The 12,016-nt window shown below is 43.3% G+C and overlaps 1 protein-coding gene across 1 annotated transcript in view; it reads left to right on the forward strand.

Moving 5' to 3' along the window:
- Positions 1–12,016, forward strand: part of DEPDC5 (DEP domain containing 5, GATOR1 subcomplex subunit) — a 104,092-nt gene that overhangs the window by 22,234 nt on the left and 69,842 nt on the right. Inside the window, 6 exon segments of the mRNA XM_047760246.1 lie at positions 713–791; positions 2,676–2,737; positions 7,083–7,152; positions 7,513–7,585; positions 10,245–10,348; positions 10,628–10,702. Of these exon segments, the coding sequence (XP_047616202.1) occupies positions 713–791; positions 2,676–2,737; positions 7,083–7,152; positions 7,513–7,585; positions 10,245–10,348; positions 10,628–10,702 (463 nt within the window).

Below are 12,016 nucleotides of genomic sequence, written 5' to 3' on the forward strand. Positions count from 1 at the left end.
GCTGGTCCCATTGCTCAACAATGGGAATTCCACCACCCCCCTTTTTTTGTAAAAAAATTAAAATTTACCACAGTAACCATTCTTTTTTCCTTTTTTCTTTTTAGGGTTACACCCATGGCAAATGGAAGTTCCCAGGCTCGGGGTTGAATCAGAGCTACAGCCACTGGCCTATGCCACAGCTACAGCAATGCCAGATCCAGGCCACATCTGCGAGCTACACTACAGCTCACACCAACGCCGGATCCTTAACCCACTGAGTGAGGACAGGGATCGAACCCATATCCTCATGAATACTAGTCTGGTTCATAATCCACTGAGCCATGATGCAAACTCCCTTGGTAACTATTTTTAAGTGTATAGTTCGGTAGTGTTAAGTATATTTACAGCATTGTGAAGCAGTAACTCTTTAATATTTCATTTCACAGAACTGAGACTCTATACATCATTGCAGGTTTGTGGGGGGTTTTTTGGGTTTTTTTGGGTTTTTTTTTTTTTTTTTTGGCTGCATCCATGGTATATGGAAGTTCCTGGGCTAGGGATCAAATCCGAGCCACATCTATGGCAATGCCAAATCCTTAACCCACTGTGCCAGGCCAGAGATCAAACCCACACCACCTCAGAGACAACACAGGCTCCTTAACCTACTATGCCACAGCAGAAACTCCTAATACATCATTTCTTTTTAATGCAATTATGTTTTTGTTTATTTCAGGTGGTGTTCCGTTCTACATCGGCTATGGTTTACATATTTATTCAGATGAGCTGTGAAATGTGGGATTTTGATATTTATGGTACTGTTCCTAAGGGCTGGTTGTAACTGCTAATGGGGAGAAGTTCTGGTTTCCCCCAAGTTGGTATCATTTACAGTAATCTCTTAATATTCTCTAAAGATGTGTCCTGGGATCTTTACAAATTCTCAGATGCTAAAATAAGTATATATCATATGTATAGTGAATTCCAGGAAATGTAGTAAATTATTAATGAAAAATCCAAATTCTCAGATCTTCAAATATTCTTTATGTGTAGGATCAAAAGTGGTAGAGAGAGTGACTCAATGGCTGGAACCGACACCTTCCTTGGTATCTTGCATCTCTTGTCCTGTCACTCACAGAAATCACCAAGTTTGTCTCATTTTATTAGAAATTACTACGCAATGAGCGGAGTATGGTAAAGCTGCTTTGAGGTGTGGATACTGTGTCCAACAGACCAAACTCATTTCTGTTTAGCAAAATTACACGTTAATTTTTTTCTTTTCTTTTCTTTTTTCTTTTGCTTTTTTGGGCTGCACTTGCAGCATATGGAAGTTCCCAGGCTAGGGGTTGAATCAGTGTTGGATCTGAGCCTGTCTGCGACCTATACCACAGGTCACGGCAATGCTGGATCCTTGGTCCAATAAGAGGGCCAGGGATCGAACCTGAGTCCTCATGGATACTAGTTGGGTTCGTTACCACTGAACTACAACGGGAACCCCACAAATTGATTTTTGATGTAGGTCCTTACAGATGCTCAAGAACAGCAGAAACTGCAAATGGTAATTTAGTGACTGCCCGGGGTCAACCACATCATCTTCTAACAAACTTTAAGCATCACTATCAGAATTATTTTTTTATGTCTTTTTTTTTTTTTTTTTTTTGCTATTTCTTGGGCCGCTCCCGCAGCATATGGAGGTTCCCAGGCTAGGGGTCCAGTCGGAGCTGTAGCCACTGGCCCAGGCCAGAGCCACAGCAACGTGGGATCCGAGCCGCGTCTGCAACCTACACCACAGTTCACGGGCAACGCCGGATCGTTAACCCACTGAGCAAGGGCAGGGATCGAACCTGCAACCTCATGGTTCCTAGTCGGATTCGTTAACCACTGCGCCACGACGGGAACTCCCACTATCAGAATTATTATATTTGAAAATTAAATGGTTCTCTCATTGTGAAGATAAACTGTTATTTTTCAATCATCAAAGCTTTTTCAGGAGTTCCCGTCGTAGCTCAGTAGTTAGCGAATCCAACTAGGAACCATGAGGTTGTGGGTTCGATCCCTGGACTTGCTCAGTGGGTTAAGGATCTGGCGTTGCTGTGAGCTGTGGTGTAGTTCACAGATGCGGCTCGGATCCCGAGTTGCTGTGGCTGTGGTGGTGTAGGCTGGTGGCTGCAGCTCCAATTACACCCCTAGCCTGGGAACCTCCATATGCCATGGGTGAGGCCCTGAAAAGACAAAAAAAAAAAAAAAACTCTTTTTTTTTTTTTTTTGGTCTTTTCTACCTTCCCAGGCTAGGGGTCTAATCAGAGCTGTAGCCGCTGGCCTAGGCCACAGCCACAGCAACATCAACGTGGATCTGAGTCGCATCTGCGACTCACAGCAGTGCTGTGATCTTTAACCCACTGAGCAAGGCCAGGGATAAAATCCACCACCTCATGGTTCCTAGTTAGATTCGCTAACTGCTGCACCATGACAGGAACTCCAAAAAAAGCTTTTTCAATCTGGTATTTTACCGTGAAGCCATGACCTCTTACTGAGTGAGGTAAATATTAAGTTTGGCTCCATAGAAAGTCTAGACTAAAGCCACTCTTAGGATGTAGTAGAACCCACCTTCTCTTTGACTAGTCCTATTCCTGTTACGGAGAAAAGACATTGTGAGCAAGAATAGAGATAATTCTCATCTCCTCCTTATTGTTTCTTTTTAGGGGATCTGTATTTTGAGAAAGCTGTGAATGGTTTCCTTGCTGATCTCTTTACCAAGTGGAAGGTACGTTTCTTCTCATGCACCAAATCACATTGCATAAAACACTATTCAATTCAGATTTTAAAAACATACTGTTTCTGTTAAGCTACATTTAATTGAGGTACCTTAACTAAAGTTTAAATTGTTAAGACTTTATTTTTTTGTTTGTTTGTCTTTTTGCCATTTCTTGGGCTGCTCCCGCGGCATATGGAGGTTCCCAGGCTAGGGGTCCAATTGGAGCTGTAGCTGCCAGCCTACGCCAGAGCCACAGCAACGTAGGATCTGAGCCGCGTCTGCAACCTGCACCACAGTTCATGGCAACTCCGGATCCTTAACCCACTGAGCAAGGCCAGGGATCAAACCCGCAACCTCATGGTTCCTAGTTGGATTTGTTAACCACCCCGCCACGACGGGAACTCCCTGTTAAGACTTTAGATTTAAATTACTTTTAATCACTTCAACATGATAAAGTGCGCTTATGAAAAACTCACAGCTAACATCATACTCCATGGTGAAAGACTGAAACTTTCCCCCTTAAGATCATGAAGAAGATAAAGGATGTTTGCTTTCACCACTGGTATTCAACTTTGTACTGAAAGTTCTAGACAGAGCAATTAGGCAAAAAGAAAAACGGAAAGAAGGAAGGGAGGAAGGGAAGGAGGGAAATAGAAGGCATAATATTTGAAGAGAAGAAGTAAAACTATCTTTATTCACCAATGAAGTCCTATGTGTATAAACACCCCACAAATCCATTAAAAAAAATGCTGGAGTTAATACATGAATTTATAATGGTAATATTATGTATTTATATATCAATATGTATGTATTTTACCACAATTTCAAAAAACAACAAAATGAATCAACTACCATACTCTGATTTCACATGGAAACATCATCCTGATCAAAAAGAAAAGAGCATTAGGTGTTCCCATCGTGGCGTAGTGGAAGCAGTCCAACTAGGAACCATGAGGTTGTGGGTTTGATCCCTGGCCTTGCTCAGTGGGTTAAGGATCCAGCGTTCCTGTGAGCTGTGGTGTAAGTTGCAGACATGACTCGGATCCTGCGTTGCTGTGGCTGTGGCGTAGGCCAGCAGCTGTAGCTCCGATTAGACTCCTAACCTAGGAACCTCCATAGGCCATGGGTGCGGCCCTAAAAGCAAAAAAAAAAAAAAAAAAAAAGAAAAGAAAAGAGCATAGAGTTTGGATTGAACCAAATCAAGTTTAAAAATAGTTTAAAAGTATGGTTTTTCTCAGTTAGCATTTTTTTTTGGTCTTTTGTCTTTATTTTTAGGGCCTTAGCTACTGCATATGGAGGTTCCCAGGCTGGGGGTCAAATCAGAGCTGTAGCTGCCGGCCTACACCACAGTCACAGCAATTCTGGATCCAAGCCGCATCTGTGACTAACACCACAGCTCACGGCAGTGCCGGATCCTTAACCCACTGAGCAAGGCCAGGGATCAAACCTGAGTCCTCATAGATACTAGTTGGGTTTGTTATCCACTGAGCCATGACTGGAACTCCTCAATTAGGTTTTTTATCTTGGGAAGGTATTCAGTCTCTCTGAGCCTCTATTTCTTTGTCTATAAAATGGAGTTGGTAATTTTTCCCACCTCACAAGGACTTTGAAAGTACCTGTTCTTTGTAAGGTTTCAGCAGGCTGTAGGTCTCAATGGAATCTAAGTCCCATTCTCCTTCCCCAGCAGCAGGGGAGCAAGATCCTTCTGCTCTGAAGGGAAGAGAAACAGAAGTATGATGCTGGCCTTCAGAACCTGTAGGCCTGCCGGGGAGCCTGGATCTGCATATTGGAAATGATAGCAAACCTATTATATGTGTGAGGGGCTGGAGTTTTTTGCTTTGAATTTGGACTTGAGAGGCTGAAGAAATTTTAGGTGGTTGGAAAGGAAGACTGGGAGGATGTTTCAGGTAAAGAGAAGCATATGAGCAAAAGGATGAGGTTGGGCATGAGAGCAGGTGACGCCTGACTTGACTCCACAGGGAATTTGTGATTGGATTAGAAGGATTGGGTCAGGTCAACCTGGACTTGATTTGATAGAAAGTGGGACCTATTGAAGAGTCTCAAGTAGGCGTTCCTATTGTGGCTCAGCAGTAACAAACTTGACTAGTATCCCTGAGGACATGGGTTCGATCTCTGGCCCCACTCAGTGGGTTAAGGATCCAGTGTTGCCATGAGCTGCAGTGTAAGTCGAAGACTTGGCTTGGATCCGGCATTTCTGTGGCTGTGACATAGGCTGGCAGCTGCAGCTCCAATTTGACCCCTAGTCTAGGAACATCCATATGCTGCCTGTGTGGCCCTAAAAAGAAGAAGAAGAAGAAGAAAGATTCTTGAGTAGAGGATCAGTGTGATCAGACCTGGGGAGAGATTGAAGAATAGCCCAGTGGCTAGGAGCAGGTTAGTGAAGGTTCAGATGGGAATTAGGCAGATCAGCTGGTAGTTTCTGCACTCATGTGGCTTAGGGTGCTTAGGCCTTTGTGTCTGCCTGAATGTAGGGTCAGAAGGAGAGTGCAAACAGTAGGGACTGGGGGGTCAGGCCTTGGGGTGGGCTGAATAATGGCCACTTTGGACCACATGATGGCTCTTTCCATATTGGATCTATGAAACCTGCCAGGTCAAGTCAGCTCCGTTGCCCTTTAGATGTCCCCTAACCCCAAATTCTGTGAGAATAGATATGAATAGATGTAGGAGTGGGATTTGGCCTAGGCCCACATTAGTTTACAGGCCTTTGCTCTTAGGGTTTTTTAATTTTTTTTATTTTTTGAACAAGAACTTTAAGCAAGAGCTTGGCAATGAATTAAAATCACTTTCTGTAACTGCTGTGTATCAGTGTATTAATGAAGTTTGATGGAAGCTATTTAATCCTTCATCCATCCTATTGAGTGGCCTAAAGCTAATGCTGTGTACGGCAGGATGGAGCTGGCAATTTTATGAATTCATTTCTGAGCCCAAAACACAGTGGTGTGGGGGTATGAGCAGTAATCCAGTGAACATTTGTTGAGTATCTTGACATACCAGGTACTGTGGTAATTTACCCACATTATCTCACTTAATCTTCTCCTGTTGATTTTACACAGGTAGGAAGAGTATAGCTGAAAGAGCTTAGATAACTTGCTCGTGATGGATAGCCTGCAAAAGCAGAACAGGATTCTAGTCCACTTCCCTCCATTTATTCAGTGCTAGCCTGAGATCGTAACCCCTTGTTTGTCTTGTCTATGTTTCTGTCATCTCCAGCTGTGTCCACACTGTAATATGTTACCTCCTCCATCACACATGAGTTGAGAGGCTTACATGCCCACACCATCCCACTGCCAGGCATTTTTCCTGTAATAATCATATCAGTTTGGATCCAAGTTTGGAGGGCTAGACATCCAGTCAATTAGTTGGTGGCTAGCAAAGTTCTGCTGTTGGTACTGTGGCTCATATTTAGGACTGTCCATCCACTTTAGACATACCCGTGGAAAAATATAGGGAGGCATGTAATGTGCATTACATAGTACTCCTTATATGGTGATTGCTGGAAGTCTGGTTGGAGACGGGGTTGGTCATTATAAGCTGTTATCTTCAAAGACCCAGGAGGAACTGAACCTAAGCTTGCTGGCTCACTGGTACAAGCCAGACTTTATACCATCTTTTTACACTCTACTTCTAAAACATTGAACTCTAGACTGCATGGAAATGTTTTTTCTCACTCATCTCCATCCTGGTCCAGAGATAATTCGTTGCCTTGGTTTCAACCTCTGCATCTTGAGCAACACCCAGTCCTCATCCTATGGACCAGGAAGTATGTGGGAGTGTCTGTGGTTCTTGCATCCACCACCATGCATTCTATTCTTCCTAAATACAATTCTGAAGAAATTAAAAAACAGTGTGAAGCAGGTACAAATACCATGATCCTCTGGCAATGCACTGATCTATTTCACGCCAAATCAAGAGCTGGGAGGAGTTCCCCGGTGGTTCAGCAGGCTAAGGATCTGGCGTTGTCACTGCTGTGGCTCAGATTCGATCCCTGGCCTGGGAACTTGTGAGGCCAAAAAAACAGAACAAAACAAAGCAAAAGCTGGGAGATAGCACCCCCAACTTATTGCCAATTTGCAGCTTTTAAAACATCCACGCAACTTTAGGTAACTTGCCCAAGGTCATGTAGTGGTACGTGTCAGAGCAAAGAGTCAGTCCAGGTCTTCTGACTCTGGCAGCACTGTCTGATGCATTACACAGTCTACAATTACATGATATTATTCAGTACCATGTACTGTCCTGAGCCTTCTAGAATTGAGAAGATTATGTTCATGCAGATTGCTTGGTAGTGAAGTAACTGGAATAAACCTGAGCCCTCTTTTTCTCTACTCATGCCTAGGAGAAAAACTGTAGTCATGAAGTGACAGTGGTCCTATTTTCTAGGACTTTCTATGATGCAAAATCTATTGGTAAGTCTTTCTCCTACAGTTATTTTTTGTTAAGCTTTCCACACACCCATCCCAATACATTCCTTATCATTTTCTTTCACTTGGCACTGCTCCATCTTTCCCATCTTTTCTGTCATGAGGATAAAGAAAATGGAAAATGACACAGTCCATTAGCGTTTGCAAGAAATCTGTGGGTTGTGATTCATCTTAAAAGCAACTTAATAGTTATATAATTTATCTTTTGAGTGTGTGTGTGTGTGTGTGTGTGTGTGTGTGAAAGAGAGAGAGAGAGAGATACAAATCTTCAACCCAGAAGTGGGAGCAGAAAAACTGAGTTTATCTTTTCAACCTGACCTACATATGTTGTTTTCTCTATTTCAGATGAATTTCCCGAAATAAACCGAGCCTCAATTAGGCAGGATCACAAGGGGCGATTCTATGAAGATTTCTATAAGTATGTTTGGGTGCTTCACTTTGCCTTTTTTTTCCCCCTTGGTTTTTTCTTTCCTAACTTAAAAAAAAATTAACCTTGTCACTTCGGAATAACTTTAGATTTACAGAGAAGTTGCCAAGATAGTACAGAGAGTTCCCTATACCCTTCACGCAGTTTCCTCTGTTAATATTTCCTATCCAAGGTATGTTTGTGAAAACTATAAGATTAGCATTGGTACATTGCTGTGAACTAAATATCAGACTTTTCTCAGATTTAATCAGTTTTTCCATTTAAGCACCTTTTTTGTTCCAGGCTCCATTCTGGGATATCATATTGCATTTATACTTTCCAAACTTTTTTTTGTGAAAAATTTCACTTGCAGGAAAGAAGAGTGAACAAAATAAGGGACCCATATACCCAATACCTGGATTTAACAGTTATTCTCATGCCGTATTTGCTTCATCTGTTTTATCTAAATTTTATTCTAAAGCAAATTATAGATGTTAAAACACTTTGTTCTTAGCTGGAGTTCCCTGGTGGCTCAGTGGGTGAGGACCTGGCATTGTCACTGCTGTGGCTTGGGTTGCAGCTGTGGTGTGAGTTAGATCCCTGGCCTGGGAGTTTCCACATGTGGCAGGCAGGGCCAAAAAAACCCACAAATTTTTTTTCTAAAGAATAAGGGCATTTTCATATATGACAGCATAACCACAACGTATAAGCACAATCACATTTAACAAAATTAATGATAATTGTGTAATATTATCCAGTATCTAGTACAGAGTCAGATTTCCTTAATTGTCTCCAAAACAACCTCTTGTTTGGTCTGCTTCTTAAGTCTAAAACAACTTCCTCTTCCTTTTTGTCCCCAAATCGTTGGCTCATAGAAGAATCCAGGGCAGTAGTCCTGTGGAGCTGGGCTTCTCAGACTTTAGTGTGCTTACAACTCACACCCTGGGGTTGCGTTAAAGTGCTGATTGTCATCAGTTCCAGAGGTCAGGGGTGGGCCTGAGACTCTGCTTGTCTAACTAGCTCCTCTGTTTGCACATTTTGCTCACTTTGCACACCATTTTTGAATAGGGATGCTGTAGAAGACCCCTTCTGGATTTGTCTGATTGAATCCTGTGGTGGTGTTTGTTTATTGTCTGCAAACCAGAGGTTACAACCGGAACAACTTCCTGTTCACTCCCCAGCCCCCTGACATTTGGCAAAGTCTAGAGACAGTGTTTTTATTGTCAATCTGGAGGGAAGGGAGTGGTCACATAGCTGGTATCCAGTGGGTAGAGGCCAGAGATGCTGCAGAACATCCTGTAAGGCTCAGGGCAACTCTTCTGCCCCCAGAAAGAGTCATTTTGGCCCCAAATGCTGGTAGTGAGGAGGCTGAGAAGCCCTCTCTAAAGACTTGACCAGATTTAGGTAGAATTTTTTACATTGTCACTGATATGCTATACTTCACACTGTGTCCATGGGATGCAGACCAACTTCTTGTCCCAGCAGTGCCACCGAAGATTCCCAGGCTAGGGGTTGAATCAGAGCTGTAGCCACCAGCCTACACCACAGCCACAGCAATGTAGGATCTGAGTCATGTCTGCGACCTATACCATAGCTCATGGCAACGCTGGATCCTTAACCCACTGAGCAAGGCCAGGGATTGTACCCGCAACCTCGTGGTTCCTAGTCGGATTCTGTTGCGCCACAACAGGAACTCCCATACCCACTTGTTTTAAACTGTTATTTTCCACTTTATCACAAATGCCATTCTGTGCCTGATACTCTGCTTCCATGACATCATTTTTATTGCCGTATAGAAATTCCAATGATTTCTGAACACAGGTGATTTTTAGCTTTCTAATGAATAGTTTCTAGTCAATAGTTCTACCAGTGGACATCTTACAACTCAGTCTTTAAGCATATCCCTAGTTAGCCCTTAGGGCGATTTCCCGGAAACATAGTTACTATAAGGTCAAAGGACATTCTATTTTTGTTAAGGCTTTTCATTTGTACAGTCAAATTGCCCTCTGAGAACAGTGAAGTAGAAAATCCTATTTTCATAGCAGCAGTGTTATTTCTCTGTCCTCACCAACAGTGACTAGTACTCCTTTTTTCATTCTTAATTTGGATTGGAAGAAGAGCTATCTCATTGAATCTTTTTTTAATACTATTTATTATTGATCTTTTGGTAATTTTGTGGAAAGGTAGAGAAACACTGGTTAAGAATACACTCTGGAGCCAGATTTCCTTCATTTTTAATTTTTTTGTTGGCCATGTACATGGCATCCAAAAGTTTCTGTGCCATGAGTAAACCCTTGCCATAGCAGTGACCCAAGCCACTTCAGTGACAACGCTGGATACTTAACCTGCTGTGCCGCAAAAGAACAACTCTCATTGAATCTTTTTTTTTTTTTTTTTTTTTTTTTTTTTGCTGTACCTGCAGCATGTGGAAGTTCCCAGGCTAGGGATTGAACCTGCACCTCAGCAGCAGCCCAAGCCACTGCAAAGACAAGGCCAGATCCTTAACCCACTGTGTCCCAGGAAACTCCAACATTTGACTTCCATATTGTTATATGATAAATGACCCCAGCTCTGGGCACCTCATCTTCTCCTTTCCTTGAAACCCTTAAGGGACCTGATGTTCGCCTGTCATATCTGCTCGATACCTGTTTTATGATCATGCTCCTTTCAGAGTGGTTGTGCAGAATGAGAGGAGAGAAGAGTGGACCTCACTCCTCGTGACCATTAAAAAACTCTTCATCCAGTATCCCGTGCTGGTGCGACTGGAACAGGCAGGTACTGCATTTATGTGCTGGAAGGAGGGCAGGGCCAGGAGGGGTGGGATGGAGGCTGGGGGAGGAGGAGGTTCGTGCTTCCCGTCCCAGTGTTGTTTATGGTTTCTGCTTCTGGCTGGGTCTCTATTTCAGGTTGGGTGCAGTTGTTCCTGTGCAATAAGTTCAATAATGTCTCTTCTGTAGGGCTGGGGGGACCCTACAGAGTCAGGCACCTTCTACTTGTTTGGTAAGAGTCTGCCTTTAATGAGATGTTTTTCCTTCTCTGTGTCTTTTGCTTCAGAGGGCTTTCCTCAAGGAGACAATTCTACCTCAGCACAAGGAAACTACCTGGAGGCCATCAACCTGTCGTTCAATGGTGAGTAAGGACCAGCCACAGTGAGCGAGTGCCTCGCTTACCACAGGACTATAAACTTCTCTCACTAGTGTCCGAAGACCCAGACCTAAGTGATTACGCTTCCCACCTACTCCCCCAATTAACTGAAGCAAGAACTTCTGATTGGATGGTTTTAATGGCCACCAAGTAGCTCTTGGGTCTTCTGTTGGGAATCATCTTGCCGTTCTCTTCTGTTCATGGGGGTCCAAGAGTGAAGAGTTGGAATCTTCCTTGGGCTCTTTGTTTTCCTAAAAATTGGTTATTTATTTATGTATTTATTTATTTTCCATTCCATCCCTCAACTGCTTCTAGGTAATCATTTTTTAATCTACTTTTTTTTAATTAAGAAACTAACGTTCCTAGAATTCAAATAATAGAGAGGTATGTATCAAGTAAATATGAAACTCTCCCCCTTCCTTCCACTGTCAGTCCCCTTTCTAAGAGGGGCCGTTATTAACAGTGTGATATGTTTCCTTCTGAATGTTCCTGTGTTTATGTGTTACGTGAGAAACTTTGTTTGCAGATAATAGGAACCTACTAAACTCAAACAAAAAAAGGAATTTTTTTAAAACTTTATTTTTATGACTGCCCCACAAATTATGGGAGTTCCTGGGCCAAAGATTGAATCTGAGCCGCAGCTGTGACCTATGCTGTATCTGTGGCAACAATTTAACCCACTGTGCAGGGCTGGGGAGCGAACCCATGCTTTTGCAGCAACCTGAACCATTGCAGTCAGATTCTAACCCACTGCACCGCAGTGGGAACTCCCCCAAAAAAGGAAATTTAAGGATACAGGGGACTCAGGGGACAACCAGGAAAGGCTTGAACACCTTGTTGAAGGAGACGGGGACAAAGGTGGTTCTGGGACCACAGCTGCAGGAATTCATAGAGCCAAGTTCAGCTCCCAGCAAACCTGTCTCTGCTCTCTGTTCAGGATTCCATGTTCCAGCTCTGGTTAGGTGTCTTCCCATCACTGGCCACTGACAGAAGAGGTGATGTGTGGTCACTTCAATATGTGTATCACCTTCCCTGTGTCTGTACCCAGGTGTTAGACATTCTAGAGCATGGGGTCTTTTTTAGTAAATCTTTTTTTGTCTTTTTTTTTTGCCTTTTCTAGGGCCGCTCCCATGGCATATGGAGGTTCCCAGGCTAGGGGTCCAATTGGAGCTGCAGCTGCCGGCCTACACCAGGGCCACAGCAACGCGGGATCCGAGCCGTGTCTGCGACCTACACCACAGCTCACGGCAATGCCAGATCCTTAACCCACTTAGCAAGGCCAGGGATGGAACCCTCAAT

Source organism: Phacochoerus africanus, chromosome 15 (assembly GCF_016906955.1).
Source record: "Phacochoerus africanus isolate WHEZ1 chromosome 15, ROS_Pafr_v1, whole genome shotgun sequence".
Lineage (NCBI taxonomy): Eukaryota > Metazoa > Chordata > Mammalia > Artiodactyla > Suidae > Phacochoerus > Phacochoerus africanus.